General features: G+C 32.1%; 1 protein-coding gene and 1 pseudogene across 6 annotated transcripts; both read left to right on the top strand.

The window, feature by feature from the left end:
* LOC150028044 (receptor-like protein EIX1) lies at positions 1 to 5,131 on the top strand (annotated as a pseudogene). The gene is made up of 3 exons (XR_016520595.1): positions 1 to 1,549; positions 4,817 to 4,874; positions 4,961 to 5,131. The product of XR_016520595.1 is annotated as a receptor-like protein EIX1 (transcript).
* A 1,732-nt stretch (positions 5,132 to 6,863) lies between these two features.
* On the top strand, positions 6,864 to 13,384 carry LOC137837534 (mitotic spindle checkpoint protein BUBR1). Of its 5 annotated transcripts, none has more exons than XM_090301738.1 (10): positions 6,864 to 7,057; positions 9,015 to 9,165; positions 9,261 to 9,364; positions 9,602 to 9,685; positions 9,778 to 9,930; positions 10,012 to 10,225; positions 10,535 to 10,619; positions 10,711 to 10,910; positions 11,130 to 12,206; positions 12,331 to 13,384. In XM_090301738.1, the coding sequence occupies exons 3-6, from the start codon at positions 9,320 to 9,322 to the stop codon at positions 10,171 to 10,173; spliced, it is 444 nt and encodes a 147-aa protein (XP_090157864.1). In that variant the 5' UTR covers positions 6,864 to 7,057; positions 9,015 to 9,165; positions 9,261 to 9,319; the 3' UTR covers positions 10,174 to 10,225; positions 10,535 to 10,619; positions 10,711 to 10,910; positions 11,130 to 12,206; positions 12,331 to 13,384. The 5 variants fall into 5 exon arrangements, with proteins under 5 accessions (XP_090157864.1, XP_090157862.1, XP_068502652.1 ...); XM_090301736.1 differs by having other exon boundaries at positions 10,012 to 10,169; XM_068646551.2 differs by having other exon boundaries at positions 10,012 to 10,169; positions 10,711 to 10,775.
* The last annotated feature ends 4,503 nt before the right edge of the window (positions 13,385 to 17,887 follow it).

Raw genomic sequence — 17,887 nt, forward strand, 5'->3', positions numbered from 1 at the left:
GAAATGTAATATATATATCGTTAATATTGACAGAGTTAAACTCATACTACCAATCTATTTCCAATATTGAGTGTGTTTGATCCATTACCTTTCCTTTGTGAGGATGACGAATTCAGTTGGTTTGAAATTCATGATTTTGATGGTGTGTTTGGTGACGCAGGTTGTTTATGGTGAAGAGGAAGTAAGATGCATAGAAAGAGAGAGGGAAGCACTTCTCCGATTCAAGGCTTCCATTGTTGATCGCTATGCCATGCTCTCTTCTTGGACCACTCCCGATTGTTGCCAATGGGAGGGAATTCGCTGCAGCAACCTCACCAACCATATTCTAATGCTCGATCTACACGGAGAGTTTCATTATGAAATTACTTTCAATTTTTACATTGAATTTATGTCAAAACGTTTTATCAGCGGAGAGATCCACAAGTCGTTGATGGAGTTGCGGCAATTAGAATATTTGAACCTCAGTTCCAATTATTTTCGAGACATCAATATTCCAGAGTTTCTTGGCTCTCTTAGCAACTTGAGATACTTGATCTTTCATCATGTGGTTTTGACGGAAAAATTCTAACCCAGTTTGGGTCTCTTTCTCACTTGAAATATTTAAATCTTGCTGATAATTTTTTGGGGGGTTCAATCCCTCACCAACTTGGAAATCTCTTCCAGTTGCAGCATCTTGATCTCAGCGGCAATGATTTGGAAGGAAATATACCAATTCAACTCGGAAATCTCACCCAGTTGCAGCATCTTGCTCTCAACGGCAATGATTTGGAAGGGAATATACCAAGTCAGCTTGGAAACCTTTCAAACTTACAGGAGCTTTATATTGGAAATGGTGGCAGTCTGAAAATTGATGATGGAGGTCAGTGGTTATCTAATCTTATTTCTTTAACCCATCTTTACTTGTCATCCATATCAAATCTTTATCGCTCTCATACTTGGCTGCAAATGATTGCTAAGCTACCAAAATTAAGGGAACTAAGTTTACGAAATTGTAGCCTTTCTGATCATTTTTTACTTTCATCGAGACCATCTGAATTCAATTTTTCTACTTCCCTCTCAGTCCTTGATCTTTCGGAAAACACCTTCATGTCACCAATGATATTCCAGTGGGTCTCAAACTTCACTCCCAATCTTGTTGAGCTTCAACTTTATAGTAACCTCTTGGAGGGTTCCATATCCAATCACTTTGGTTTGGTAATAATGAATTCACTCCAACACCTTTACCTCGACCATAATTTATTCAAGGGTGGGGATTTGAAATCCTTCATGAATATATGTACATTGCAGTCTTTAGACATGGGTGGAAACAGTTTCAACCAAGATCTTCCATCAATTCTTCATAATTTATCTACTGCTTGTGCTAGATATTCACTACAAGAATTGGATCTGAGATTTAGCCAAATCAATGGTTCTTTATCGGATTTCTCCATATTCACATCTTTGAAAATATTACATCTTGCTGGTAATCATTTAACTGGGAAGATTCCTGAAGGCTGCATATTACCATCTCGATTGGAGTCATTGTCAATCGAATTCAACTTTTTAGAAGGTAGAATTCCAAAATTATTTGGAAATACATGCACTTTACGCTCATTGGACATGTCTGATAATATGTTGAGTGGAGAGTTTTCAATGATAATTCAACACTTATCTGGATGTGCTAAAAACTTGCTACAACATTTGAAATTGGGAGGGAATAATATCAATGGTACGTTCCCTAATCTTTCAAGATTTTCAACTCTTAAAATATTGGATCTTTCAGAAAATCAATTAAGTGGAAAGATACCAGAAGGGAGTAAATTGCCATCTCAATTGGAGTCTCTCTCAATTGGATCAAACACTTTAGAAGGTGGAATTCCAAAATCATTTGGCAACTTATGCTCTTTGCGGTTGTTGGACATCTCTAACAATAGCTTGAGTGAAGAATTTCCATTGATAGCCCATCACTTATTTGGGTGTGCTAGAAATTCATTGGAAATCTTATATCTAAGCATGAATAAAATTAATGGTACATTACCTGACCTCTCAATTTTCTCATCTTTACAAAGTTTAAATCTTAATGGAAACAAGTTAAATGGAGAGTTTCCTAATAATATTCAATTTCCACATCAATTGGAAGCACTATATATGCAATCAAACTCATTAAAAGGTGTGCTAACTGATTACCACTTTGCCAATATGTCAAAGTTACTATCATTAGACTTATCTGACAACTCTTTATTAGCTTTGACATTTACTCAAAATTGGGTCCCACCTTTTCAATTACGGGGAGTAATATTGCGATCATGCATTCTTGGTCCAACATTCCCCAACTGGTTGCAAACACAAAATGAGTTTAAGGATTTGGACATTTCAAATGCTAAAATATTAGATAAGGTTCCAAAGTGGTTTTGGACTAAATTAGCATTGCAAAAATGGGTTTCGATGAATATTTCATGCAATGGTCTATATGGTATAATTCCGTATTTTCCAACAAAGAATCCTTATTCTTCCCTAATTCTTGGATCAAATCAATTTGAAGGCCCTATTCCCCCATTTTTGAGAAGTTCTACATTGCTTGATTTATCCAAGAATAAGTTTTCAGGTTCTCTTTCATTTCTGTGTGTGGGTAATTCAGTTGAAATATTATATCAGTTAGACCTTTCAAATAATAAATTGTCTGGAAAAATTCCAGATTGTTGGAGCCATTTCAAGTCTTTAGCTTATTTGGATTTGAGTCAGAATCAGTTGTCAGGAAAGATTCCTAGTTCAATGGGATTCCTCATTGAACTTCAAGCATTGCTTTTGAGAAATAATAACTTAACAGATGACATCCCTTTCTCCTTAATGAGTTGCACAAAGTTGGTGATGATAGATATTGCAGAAAACAATTTATCAGGATCTATCCCTATTTGGGTTGGGAGCAAATTAGGAAACTTGCAGTATCTAAGTTTAAGAATGAATCATCTCCATGGAAGCTTACCATTGCAAATTTGTTACCTAAGAAACATTCAACTATTGGATCTCTCGCTAAACAATTTGTCTGGTCGAATTCCTAAATGCATAAAAAAATTTACTTCAATGGCTGAGAAGACATCTTCAAGAGAAGGTCATTGGTATAGAGTTGAGACCATACATTTCTATGGTTATCAATGGTATAATTTGAATGCATTCTTGATGTGGAAAGGTTCACAACAAATCTTTAAGAATAATGGATTACTACTTTTAAAAAGTATTGACCTCTCAAGCAATTACTTTTCAGAAGAAATTCCAGAAGAATTTGAGATTTTATTTGAATTAGTTTCATTGAATTTATCCAGAAACAATTTGATAGGAAAAATTCCTTCAAATATTGGAAAGCTTACATCACTTGAATTTTTGGATATTTCAAGAAACCAACTAGTTGGTTCAATTCCAGCAAGTCTTACTCAAATTGATCGACTCAGTGTACTAGATTTATCACATAACCATCTAGTTGGTAAAATTCCCGAAGGCACACAATTACAGAGTTTCAGTGCTTCGAGCTATGAAGATAATCTCAATCTTTGTGGACCACCACTTGATAAATTGTGTATTTATGAAGTACCATCAAAAGAGCCACGAGATGAAATTCACGAGGATGATTATTCCTTTTTCAATCGTGAATTTTATATCAGTATGTCTTTAGGATTCATTATAAGTTTTTGGATAGTATTTGGCTTAATATTATTCAGAAGTTCTGGTTCATGAACGATTTATCAGACAAATGTCTGTATTAAAAAGTAACATGTTTATTGAAGACAGCAAAAGGTTGAGAGGTAATATTATTGTAGCCATTCATTAAATAGTTGTTTTTGCTTTTGGCTTGTTTTTGATCTCCATACAAATTAATTTTATGTACGTTATATAATATTTTCACACATCCTAATTTATTACTCCTATCCTTATATTTTTTCATTGATTAAAATAGTAACTTCTTTACTTAGTTTAAGACCTGAAATAACGATTACAATTCCTGTTTTTCCTTTTTAAAAACCAAATAAACAAAAAATACTTTTATAAATAATTTTAAAAGTGTTTAAAAGGTTTAGATTTATAAAAATGTTTTTTTAGATGCAAAACAAAAACAAATGATATCTCTGATTTATTTTGGTTTACTATTTGTAATCTTCTATTGCTAGTTTTTTCCTTTGCATTCCATTCTTTTACTCTCTAAATAATATATTTTTGACAATTAAGTTTTTAAAAACTAATAAACTAAAATACAATGAAATAAACTCCATATCTTTTTTCTTCACTGTTTTCTTTTGCTCCCGTTAAGTTTCTCTAATTTTTATTCTCTCTAGTTAACTTAAACTCTCTAATTTGTATGTTTTGAAATGGGAAAATTATCCAGATAAATTATATTTATTTAAAATCAGAACCACAGTAATTTTCACTCTTCTAACTATTTTTCCAATCATGATTTTTTTAGAAGCGATTGGATTTCTTTTAGTGGATGTTGAGATGGGGATCGATTTATGTGAAATCCTATTGTTAAGAATTTTAGCTTTTCCGTATATCAATTCTTTTCCGTTGATTTTTTATGTGATCCCTTATATAGTTTATGCCGTTATGCTGATTTATATTTTGTGTAGTATGTTATAATTGGATTGGAGAGATAATCACAAGTCAATTGCATGTAGACGTTAGTCTCTTAATTATTAAAAGCAAACGTGTTCCTTAAAGTTGTAAGATTGGTTAAATTCGAGAGATGACATGAATATATATATTTCATTATAAATTATGTCATTAAAATTCTAGTTCTTTGAACTCTCTTTTAATTTAGAGAATAATTATAACTCTTTTGTATTGTCAGATTACATATATGGGAAGATAGAAAAGATCAAACTGAGTCCATCAGAATATTGATTCGAGTAAGTAATTTATTCTTCACCAAGGATCATATCTCTTTCCTTCTGCTCTTAGACACGTTATAAATGAGAGATGTTATTTTGTGTAGGGCTTGATACTTGGAGCGTACTGGTAAATTAGTTGGGTTTATGATAGTATATATAAAAAAGAAGTTGCAAAGTAGGCACACTAGTTTCAAGTAAGGGGTCTTAATATTAACATCTAATCATTGAAATAATTGTGTTATTGTTGGATTAATAAACATGTTGAGTGTTCATATACATCTTTGTACCTATGCATGGTAATGATTGCAAAGTATATATGGGATTAATATTTAGTATGAAGATTATTATCAATAAATTGATTGGTTTTAAGGCTTTGAGTAAAATATGAGTGTCAATATCCTACTTGAATTCATAATTGTTTGTGAAATGTTTCTTTTGGCTGTGATAATACTCTAGCAATGCTTTGTCGTTTAAGTGATGCTTGAGTAATGTGTAATGATGACATGTATTGCTTACCATTGCTCAATCATTAGAAAGGTAGCTCAAGTGAGAGCTTAGAACTTGATCAAGAGAGAGGTGAAGACAACTCTCTCTTGTAGAGCAACCATGGTCATGCAAATTCGTCAAGCGACACAGAGGACACTTAAGCGATCATGAGCATGCACATGACTTATGGAACATACCAAACCATGCAACAATGTGTCACTCCTCAAGTAGTAGTCTAGTCGCCCAACTGAGGTGAAATGTTTTAATTAATGGTTCTGGAACATGAAATCGAGTGGCATCAGTTAAGTGAGAGAGCAAAGCTTTAGCGATAAGCGCTTAAATGAGGAAAGGACATTCGAGAGAGAAAATAACATAAGCAATTATACTCTTTAGAAATATCTTATTCATATAGTGGGAGACTGCTAAAGTGAGGAAATCTGTCTCAGTTGTTGGAAACAATGTTGCTTGAGTGACACTTAGTTGTGAGGATGAAGATGAGTGAGATTTAATATATTGTTAATTACATATGTTAGTATATATGATTATTGTGTGATATGCATGTTGATATATGAATTTATGGGAATGATAAGATGAATTATTAAGTAAAAAAAAGGAAATGAGATATCATATGTTTCACCATAATGACTTCATAAAGTAGATTAAGATATTACGTAAGATGCTAAAGAAAGTTTGTACATCGAGTTGTTATAAAATAGGTTCATGAGCTATCTTGACATAGGAAGTTGATGATGAATTTTCAAAATGCCTTTGATTGGTTAGGTGTTAGTCTCTGATGAAACATATTTAATACAAGTCTTTCAGATGGTGTCAAATATGACAAATTATACTATTTCATTAAAATGTACTTAGTAATTCTTCAACCTTAGGTTAAAATTATTTAACTGTAATTTTGTGTGTGTAAGAGATGTTGATATATAGTATGGTGTGATAAATATATGTACATGTATATCAGGTTGTATGATGCTTATTTTTAAATTAGATGATGTTGCAAGTGGTAGCAAAGCTGCATAATGATGATATTATGTTTTAATTTAATAAAACTTATTGTACATATTCTTTTGGAAACTTTAAGTTTCGAGTGTTGTGTAAACATACTATATATACGTACTAGTAAATCCATGTTATGTTATATTATATTATATATTGAGTAGTATGAGTATTACACTCTATGTTACATATACATACAGAAATACTCCTTTTCATAACAAATGACTAAGTTGCTTTTATAACTCATTATGTAAATAACTTAATTCAATAAAATTAAAAAGTGTAAATGTAGTACGCTAATCGATTAAGATCCATTAACAGAAAAAGAGCTTTTTGTGTCACTGATATGTTGGTTGCAAAAAAAAGTGAGTATAAAATTGTCCGATAAATTTTTTAAAATAAGTTTAACCTTTTTACATCAGGTGTCCTAGGTCTGTTATAGAAAATTCATTTTTACTTTGAGCACCCAACATAAAAAGTGTTTTAACTTCATCTTTGTTGTTGCAGCTATGCATAATGAAGCTCTATTAGTCTTGTGATCTCTCTCTTCTTTGCCAAGGAATTGTGTTGGTGGTTCTCTTATGCTTTAGTAGCACTTACCTTCCATCTCTATGCCTCATTTTCTTACTGGACATTTGTGTCTAGTCACATTGGAGCATCTCTTATTACAATTCTTTTTACAAATGTCCAACATACTTGATTGTGAGGTTGGTATTCTATATCTTCATTTTGTTATTCAAATTAATCTTTGGTTAATTTGAAGATTTTAATCACAAAGAATGGGTGAACCTCTCTGTTATTGATTGATCGTTTTTATACTGAAATATTGGAAAAATATTAAAAATTGAAAGACAATGTTTTTTTATTTATTTTAAGTTTAAAATTATGTGATTTAAATTAATTTTTTGCATGTAAATAAATATTATAAGTTATTTAAAATTTTAATTTAGACTTTATTTATAGAAGTTTGAAATAGTTAAAAATATGGAGACTAATTAGTTATTTATTAATTAGAAGTGACCAATTTTTAGTCATTTCAATTTTATAAGATTTTAGAGACTATGTTATAAGAAATTTATAAAAACTATACAGTGGAGAAATTATAGGAAAAAATTATATATTTATTTGTATTGTTAAGTTATAAGATAAAAGTTTAAGAAATTGTTCAAAATTTTAATAAATCTTAATAGTAAATCTTTGATTTTTTTTTAAAATAAGGGACTAAATAGAAGAAAATGTTTCAAATTATTTAATATTATAAGGATTACATAATTATACTTTTTTTAAATAGTTTAAATTTATAGAAATTAAATTATAACAAATTTATAAATATTAAGATCTAATGAAATTATAACTAATAAATTATGTATTCATTCCTATTATAAACTATAAAATCTAAAAGTTCAAAAAATGTTTAAAAATATAATTTAGACTATAGGAGTTGACACTACAAGAAAATCATGAAATAGAAACCAATTTTTAGAGACCAAAATAATTAGTTGCAATAGTAACTAAATTAGAGACCATTTTAAAAACTAAAACAAAAATAGTTTCTAAATTAGTTTATATTATTATTAAATAGTTTCTAAATTGGTATCTAATTAACAACCAAGGTTTTAGAGACCAAATTTAGAAACTAAATAATTGGTAGTTAAAACTTGGTTGCTAATTGTATACCAATTTAGAAACTATTTAACAATAATAGAAACTAATTTAGAAATCACTTTTTTTTTAGTTTCTAAAATGGTTTCTAATTTAATTACTATTGCAACTAATTATTTTGGTCTCTAAAATTTGGTTTCTATTTCATGATTTTATTGTAGTGTAAAAAAAATTGGTTAAAATTATTTTAGTTAAACTTTAAAATATATGTATGTTTAATTGATATTTTGTGTTTTAGTAATTTTATTTATATTTGGTTTTGTATTCAGACACACATTGAGACTTGGTTCTTGTTTTAGATTTATCACAAATGATTATTAATCATTTGTAAGAACTAAGTTTTAATAGTTTGAAAATAAAAAATTATAGTTTGTTAATGCATAAAGATTGAGTTTAATCTTAAATTTGATAGAATTTTGGTTCAAACATTTAGTGTTGTTCTCTATTTTCTTGTGGTGCATTGTTTATCACCATTTTCTTTCCTATACTGTGGAAACCAATGCAAAATATTGTCAAAAATTTATTAAATTAAGCTAATAGACTTAATTTATTTTATTAAATTAATCATAGACTTAATTTATACATATTAAAAAATTATGAAAAGTATTTTTTTAACTGGTAGGGTCTCACCATCAATTATAGAAGTGAGAATCATATTATATGATTGAAAAAGCTTTGAATGCATGTAGTTATGAATCGAGGTTAGGTCACATTAGTCAAGAATATGAAAATGCAGATGACAAGTTCGTGCAACTTGATCGGCAAAATGGAAAACATATTAAGGGAACATATTATTATCCATCCGTTTTGTGAATCAAAAGCATAAAAAACTCTAAATGTCTAAATGTCTAATCATCTATTTATGTTTGGCATTAACTCTGCAACTCAGTCTCTACAAAGTCGAAGAGGTTTATCTTCTGATCCAATTCTTTTTATACTTTGATTTGATTGTCTTCTATAATTTCTTAGTTAATCTATTTCGTTGGATTGTTAAACTTTCAGTTCCGGCCCTGATCACTGCCAGCTTCTCGATGTAGCTCATCCTAGGATAGTGTCGATGCACAAAGTCAATTTCGATGCCAAGAATGAGTACGAGGTGATTCAGAACTACAATGTCCTTTAAGATGTCTTTAACAAACTCAAAATCACCAAGGTAATACTCTCCCTCTCTCCTCTTTCAATCTCGTCTCTGTTTTACTTTAATTTTGGACGATCTTCAATTCGGTTGTTGTTCATTGTGTTTGTCAGTACATCGAGATCAACAAACTCGTGAAAGGAAGGCCACTGAATAACCTCGAATTCATGCAATGGATGAAAAGATACTGTCATTCTATACATTCCGGACAGAACAAGTAATCCAATCTTAATTTGATTCTCATGGTATTATCGTTGCAAATTCCTATCTAAATTCGCTGAAATTAGCTTTCAGGATTAAATGGTTGCTTTGGATTGATAATAAGGACTTAGGATTGAAATTCAAACTGATCAGGAGGAGAATCTTGTGAACTTTGGATTCTTTAGTGCAATGTTTTTGGTATTGCTCATATAAATTATTTGAATTAAAAATACTGAATGCTAAATTTTTATAGTTAATTCTTTGGAGAGGAGAGAGGTTTGCAGAGGAGGAAGAGAAACGAGTAAGAAATCTGCAAACACCCAAGCCTCTACTAACGGTTCTACTTCGCAAAGACCTCAGTTTTCCCATAATAATAATAATAATTAAGAAGAGGACAAAGTTTTTATTGGAGTTATTTTAATGTTGAAGGTTTATCAAGTGGGTTCCGGAGGCGTTTCCTCCCGGTGGCATTCAGAGCAGTGTGTGCGCAGAGGAGTTATTTATGAGCAGTGTGTGCGTGCCTTTTGGCATTCAGAGCGCTATAAGGATAATCTGCGCTACCTCAAAGTGTGGCTTGAATATGTGGGTATTCTTATGACACTCTTGTGTGTATTAATGTGGTGATTACTGGAATTATTTGTGACAATTTAAGAAATGTTGTAGGCAGATAATTGCTTTGATGCGGACGTTATTTATGCTTTCCTGGATGCAAATGGAATTGGAAAAACTCATTCCAATTTCTACATTTTTTATGCTTTGCATTTGGAGTCTAAGAACAAGTTTAAAGCTGCCAACCAGATATTCGAGTTTGGCATATCCAAGTAAGGACCCTAATCTCTTGGAGCCGGGGAATGAAGCCTTTTCTCGTTTGATAATAGTGAGTTATAGCATATTTGGATAACAATTTAAAAGTACTTCCCAATGCGTAATAAGGGACGGGAAATGCACCAACATTTCCAAATTTGTTTGAAATGAAATTACATGGACAAGCACTTGGAGTTATGCAACTGTTTTTTAGTCCCCTTCCAAAAATACTTTTTAGACCAAAAGATACAAAGGGTGTTTAACAACCAGAAGGGACTTTGTGGTTCACGGTGGTTTTTTCTTTGATGCCGTATTTTCCTATCAACATTTTGAGTTGCAAACCTGCAAATGCTATACCTCATTTGATTGCTCCATTTTGCAGGAATGCTCAACTAGATGATAAATTGAAGGTTTCTTTTAGAAATTTTCTTGCACACTCACTGGCAGGGCCAACAAAAACTAAAGATGTATGTGGTGTTCCAATTGAGTGCTTCTTTGAAACTGTTATAGTTGTAAAATGGTCGTTTGATCTATCTACTATATTCTTCTGTTGTCCAGGATTCAGTAGAAAAACTGGCACCCTCGCATAACTTTTGGAACTGTTCTTGGAAATTGAGAAAATCGTGAGTCCTTTACTTGGTGCACAATCATTTGTCTCAAAATCATGAGTTTGAATTCTGAACTCCTTTCCCCGTGGTTGCATGTTCTGCCCTGTCCACCTTGACCACGACTTGTGATCTTTCTGCCAAGAATGATAGGTAATATGATTGTTTCTTTGGCATTATTTGGTTGGAGTTTGCCATGTGATGGTTATTTTTCGAACTGCACACTACAGTTTTTTCTTGTAGAGAAATATCTGAAATTTTAACTCAAAACTCTCACAAGGCATTTCTAATGTGAAGGGTTTCTCAGCTTTCTATGAGTTTTTCTTTAGAATTCTTGATGAATGTCCATCATATTGTTCTCTCTTCATGTAGGACTCGAGCAGATCCCTTTTTCATTTATTAAGATTCAACTGCAACGGATTCTTGAAGAAAAGCTGATGTAAGGCAGGTAGGTTGTTGTTTCTAGCTCTTGGGGCAGAGGAGAGTTTCACATGCCAGTGCTGGAAAGGGTAGCTTTCACACCCTGTAACTGGTGCGGATCAGTAGAGTCAGTTTAAATAGGTTGATATAGGCTTGCCTATTGGCAGTTTTGTGTTGTGGCATGGTGGGGATGTGTTGTTTTGTATTCCTATAGGAGGTGACACATAGTCAACCAAAACACAAGAAGCATGTAGCTGTAGCACATTGGGAATGGGCATATTTGTGAGTCTGTCACTCGTGCAAAGCTAGGAGTCCACACTTGTAGGACGGAGGAAAATTGGAACTCTTCTGTTTTGAGATAAGGTGTGTCCGGAAAGAGCAAACTAGGAGTTATAACAAATATCTATAGCTACGGTCCAAAGCAAAGAGGAGGAGCAAAATAGGATTAAAGAGGTTCCAAGTGGAATTTGGGTGGTGGCTGCTGGTTTTCTGGCTGCTGCAGGTCTACGAAGATCTGATTTTATAGAAGGGAAGCAGGAAGGCACGGTCTAACCGTAATAGGGAAAAAGTGTCTCAGAAGGTGTGGGGTGGTTTTGTGAAAGGAACCTCGAGCATACAGAAGGAACTGCAATTTGGTCTGTTGTAATTTGCTATAAGGCCTGGATCATATACCAAAAGGGCTGATAAAAGGCGTGAGGTAAGTCTTTAGGATCAGCAGGGTGGTTCCTGGTTTGATGCAACACAGGGGTGTTGGTTTTCTGTTCTTCTGAGAAAATCTTCCCAGCTTACAATTGCTTATATCTAGTAATAGGGAAGCAAGTTTAAGTTTCTCTACATACTTGTGTATCTAGTGAGTAAAAAGGAAAAACAAGGTTTTTTTTATAAGGGTTGGGATAGCCCTGAAGTATCCCATTAATTTAATTTATTATTTACTGATAAAAAAAAAATCAGACCAATCGCACTCTTGGAGCTCGAGCTGACAGAAATAAGGAAAACAATGCAATTCCTGACAAATGGAAATCTTTCAAGGTACTAAAGTTTCAACCTTTTGCCTGCATTTCATGGTTGATCATAATAATCTTACAAAACTGTACTTAATTTTGGGTGTGTGTTTCTACGTTCATTTAATGCCCAAGTTCTTGAATGATTTCAGATTCCATAGCGATTTTGGGCAAGAGCTGGAAGGGCTGCTCCAGGTACCTATATCCCAATGTTTGTTGATGAAGAATGTCAAGAGTAAGTGGAATTTGCACAAATTCAGTTTGGCAGTCAAATTTACGTTGATATGTTTCTTAATTGGCAACCTCCATCATTTAACTTTCATAAGATTTTAGGAAGACAACAAATGTGCGTATTCCTTTTTTATTAATTATAGATTCACCACCAAGCTTCTTTTGGACTGAAGTTTCTGCAGAGAATAATTGACTAAATCTGATTTCTAAATTTTGAAACAATTTAATGAAATGATTTTGTTGATTTGGATACTAGTTTTTTAGGCAAGCTTCTTTTGCGGAGGTCTCATGCGACACAATATTTTGGGGCTTTGATACTTTATTTCATAAGTCACTCATTTTATTGTTGAATATTGCTCCCAATGATAATTTTTTAAGTGCATGGTGAAAATTGTATTAAATATTAAATAAGGTTTGCAAATGACTTACTACAAAGGAAAAATGGTAATGGCTATTTTCTGTGAAACTTAAAAAAAGTAAATTAATTAATCAGATTCAGTGTTAGTTGTTTTGTTTGTCCTGTTATGATATCATTTTTTTCTTGCAGTTTTTAAGCATATTTTTTATTTTGTTTCCAAATTTGGTCTGTTATTCAAATCTTTATGCATTTTATTGTTTCATGATTGATTATAATGTCTTTTATAATTATAATTTTGTCTTTTATTTTATAATTATAAATATTCAAAATCAATAACTTAAAATTATTTATTTTAGGCATAAGATAGTTAAAGTGGTGCTCCATCACCTAATAAAATAATAGGATCAAGTGCTGGAAGAAAAACTGAATAGGAATGAACCATGTGTGTTTTAATTTTAAATTATGTACCAAATTTTTAACAATTATATGTGTTTTAATTTTAAGTTATGTATCAACTTTTGAATAATTATTTGTGTTTTAATTTTTAATTATGTATCAACTTTTGAACAATATTATATATGTTTTAATTTTCAATGCAATGAATGGATGCTTATAACTTTATACATTATTTCATTTTATTAGTCTTTTATTTTTTTATTATGAAAATATATTATGTTTAGTTTAATTGTGCAAAGTAGATTATAAAAAATATTATAAAAAAGTGGTGGTTAATTTTTATTTAGAATTAAAATTAAGTTAGTTGAAACCGAATATTATTTTTACAATTTTATTATAATATTGACAGTTAAAAACGCCACATTATACTCTATGTAATGACACTGAAATCTTTTTCAATGAATTAAATTGCGACAGTTATAACTGACACTACTTACATATAAAAATCGTCACTTTAAACATAGTGTTAAAGTGGCGGGTGTTGTGGCGTGTTGCATAAAACCACCACATTAAACTTTGTGGCGGCCAGTTCTATGGCGGTTTGGAAAACCATCACATGCTAATTTATACGAAAATAATCGCTACATTATACACGATTTTTTGTAGTATGAAGAAGGAATAAAGGGTCCCCCTGTTAAGGTATTATGGTACTTGGCAATAAAACCTAGATTTAGAAGACTCTTTAGAGAAGATGTAAGAAACCTGAGATGAGATACAAATGGTAGGAAACATAACTAGTTACTTCACATCTAGCTAATTCTTCACAATGGAAGATGATAGATAAAAAATTTCTAAAATTTGGAACAAAGTCAAGGAAGAATGGAATTGAACTTGTTATAAATTGGATGAACCCTTAAGCCGTGAGCATAGTTCAATATTTTTTAGTAATTTACAATTTACTTCCTTAGTTATGCATGAAGAGAAAATATGTAACATTATGTATTATGATTTCAAGCCCACGACAATCAGGAAATTACATAGTTATATATCTTAGTCCTTTGATTGATAATTTGAAAATGTTTTGGGAAACATGAGTGAATGTGTTTGATACATATTGTCAAGATAATTTTAGATTGCATGTGATGTTATTTTTCACCATAAATGACTTTTCAGTATATGGTAACTTCAATGGTTTCAATTTGAATAGCCATTATGCATGTCCTATTTGTGAAAAATCATTAGTTATACATAATTGAAACATGGAAAAAAGACCATGTACACTACGTATAAAAAAATCCTCATTTGTTTCCACCCATACCATGATGAATGTTAGAACGATGAAGTTTCATCGACATCCCAAACTAATGAACATTGTGCTTGGAAAGACACAAAAGACTTCAAGTAAGAAGTGTTGAATTTAGCTCTTACCACCAGGCCAAAATATATATTTGATAGTTAAAGCGCAACTCGTACTACTTAAGAGCATAGCAACCCAAACACCACGATTTGCTTGTGACTTAGCCCACCTGACCTCTACCATAAGATAATTGATACCCTTCAACAATCTTCCCTAACTAATTGTCCCATAAGAGTCAAAGTATTTGATTGTGACTTGACCCACAAAGCCTATGCCACGTGTTAATTGATACTACATACAAGAATCTCCCTTTTAACATTGTTCCAATAGGAATCAAACTAGTGACTTTAACTTTGATACTAATTGTTGAAATGAGCACTTACCATTGGATAAAAAACTATAGCTAATAGTCAGAGTACAACTCTTCTACTTAAGAGCGTAACAACCCAAACACCACAAATTGATTGTGACCTGGTGATGTGAGTTGATTTTAGGATTGCACATTTTAATTGGTTGCTCTTGTTTATGATTTTGAGATTAGAAATTTAAGGTGAGAACCCTAAAAAGACCCCCACTGGACATGAACTTAACCAAGTAGTTAAGTAAGTGTGAAGGTTCACCAAGGGAAAAGAGTAAAACACAAGAATAAGGTGATTATGATGCAAGGGGTGGAATTTAAGAACAATGGAAATAAAGGATGAATGAAGGTGACCAAAAGGAAATGACATAAACAAGAACATAAGCAAATAACATAAATGGCACAAGGAAGGATGGAAAAAGAGATGAGGTAAAGGAAGCTTATGGTGACAATGGTGAAGATGAACACGCCACTTGGAGGGTGGGGACTCCAAGATAAGTGAGGAAGAGTCGCCACTTGAAATGCTCACACACTCAAGATAATACCTAAAATATTTAGGAGACAAAGCTCATTAATCCCTCAAGCACAGTTTCTTTACTATATTCAAAATCTAGGTGAAAATACATGAGGCAAGACACCCTATTTATAGGAAAGGGTGACTTGGTGGGCAAGATAGGTGAAGGGTAGAAATGGAAAGGGAGAGGGGCATCTTCAAAACCGCACCTTTAGGCATAGCTTCTAGAAGGTAGGTTAAAAATCCTAATTCTAGGTGCCTTGTCTTGAAAAAATGGGCTTGGTACAAAGATGTTTTTATCTTTTAAGAAAACCAGAAGAAAGAACAATTGATGTTCTAGTCTATGCCCAGTTCTTCTTCTGGTGAGGTCTGTCTGATATTTGGTAGGGCCTTGTCTTGATTGCTGAGATGACTGATCACAATGTGAAATGTCTCTTGAGTCCTTGGTCATCTTGGCTACTTGGATTGTATCACCTGGTTCACTTAGCTTATACCATGAGGCAATTGATGCATCCTATAATAAAAAGAACATTTGAAAGAAACCATCTATATTATTTGATCTTCCTTATTGGTATAAACTAGATGTAAGACACTGCATAATGTGATGCATGTGGAGAAAAATATTTGTGATACTATAACCGAGATATTGCTTAATGATGACTTTTTTATAGAAAGTGCACCGCGTTGTCAGAAGTAATAATGTGTCCCTAAGGACGGATACTGAACCCACAAGGAACAGTTGAATAATCAAGTAATTCACTAAATATAAAACAGAATAATAAAAGTTTGTTGAGAATTGTTATGATGACAATGATTAATAAGAAAACAAGTCAAAGAGTTTGTTGCTTCAATTGGAAAATAGGGATTGAGTTTCATCTTTCTCACTCTTTTGTATTTTGATTAGCATGACAATATTGCGTCGTTGATTGATATTGATGCCTGTACAAAAATCATTTATATTGATTCCTCGCATATAAAATTATTAAGATGCTTCCTAAATATCGATTCCTCGCATATTTATAAAATCAACTTATCCTTAAGATCATACATTGATAGTAATTAACATTTCAAATCTATTCATAACATTTAAATATGTTAAGTATTATCATTTAGGTCAGAACCTTAAAAGTACTTGTTGAAGATGAGAGCTTTGATGTATCAAATCCACATGAAGCCTGAAGTTGTGCTTCCTTCTAGGTTTGGGTTTAGATTAGGGTGTTTAGAATCTTTGTAAAATAAGTCCTTGAAAGCCTACACAAAGCTTTATTAAATATGTTTTAAACAACTAAGTGTTTTTTTTCAAGCAAAGGAAAAACAACCGATTGATTTATAGAAATAACCAGTTGTTTGTTACTTAGCTGGTTGAAAGTTCTGAAACTATTTTTAAATCAGTTGTGTAACTGCTTGACTCATTTCAACCGGTTAAATCATGGTTTCAACTAGTTAAATGTATGTTTTCATAACAGAATTTTGAAAACCTGTTTTAATTGATTTAGTGAATCAAAAATGCCTACAACGGTAACTTTTCAAAGGCTATAAATATAGCTTCTTTTTTCAAATCAAAAGACAAAAGAAATACAACAAGTATTCATTCAGATTTGAGAAAGAGTTTTGATTTGTGAAAGAGTTTTAAAAAGCAAGAGTGCTTTCAAGCTTTGTTGTGTGGTGACAAGTGTTGATCCTATGATCTCTGGTTCTGTAAATCCATGTTCTTTCTATTATGTGTAGTGTCTTGTAATTGTTCTTCTACATAGAGTTTGTTGTTGAAATCATGTAAAGGCAAAGGGTGTTTTGTCTTGAGGTGTTTTGTGTGCAAAGGGGGTGAGTAGGCTTTGTGGGATTCAAAGTCACCTCTTTGTGGTGTATGCTTGTAATCTGTGATTGATTGCTAGTGGAACTTAGTGGTTTGACTGAGAACTGGATGTAGCTCAGGGATTGAGTGAACCAGTATAATCTCTGTGTGTAAATCTATAATTCTCTCAAACTCTCAAACTGTTTGATATTTTCGCTGCTATAAACAACCGATTAAATCGTAACTTTAACCGGTTGAAATTCTGATAACTGTTTTGTTGGATTGTTTGATTGCCTTCCTTAAGCGCTTATCTGATTTTTTTTGTTAAGGATTCATTCTAAAGCAAGTATTTGCAAAAATCTTTGATAAAATAATTCACCCCCCATCTTGTTTCAACCATCAGTTCTTACAGTACTTTTCAATCAAATTTAAGATTCTAGATCATGGTAAACCAAGCATTACAAACAAAAAAATTACATCAATCATCAATCAAGATAATAATATCATGTTTAGATATCCCCTTAATACATAAGAGTTTGAACAAATTACTCTCAATCCCAAAGGGTAGAATTAGCCACACATGATGACGGTTACAATCAGGGAGAGCAAGAAAATAAGATCCAGGATGTTTCTCCTTGACGATTGCCTCCTCTAATGTTTCTCACACCTCTCATTCTCCCGATTGGGGTACAAGTCACTCAAT

The sequence above is a fragment of the Phaseolus vulgaris genome, chromosome 4 (assembly GCF_051622355.1).
Source record: "Phaseolus vulgaris cultivar YP4 chromosome 4, ASM5162235v1, whole genome shotgun sequence".
NCBI classification, from domain to species: domain Eukaryota; kingdom Viridiplantae; phylum Streptophyta; class Magnoliopsida; order Fabales; family Fabaceae; genus Phaseolus; species Phaseolus vulgaris.

Excerpts from the sequence above, each read along its gene's own strand:
- LOC137837534 (XM_068646551.2), top strand. The coding sequence starts at position 9,320 with ATGGATGAAAAGATACTGTCATTCTATACATTCCGGACAGAACAA. Across the intron at positions 9,686-9,777 it reads CACCCAAGCCTCTACTAACG|GTTTATCAAGTGGGTTCCGG; the intron begins GTTCTACTTCGC and ends TTAATGTTGAAG. Across the intron at positions 10,776-11,129 it reads TCTTGGAAATTGAGAAAATC|GACTCGAGCAGATCCCTTTT; the intron begins GTGAGTCCTTTA and ends CTCTTCATGTAG.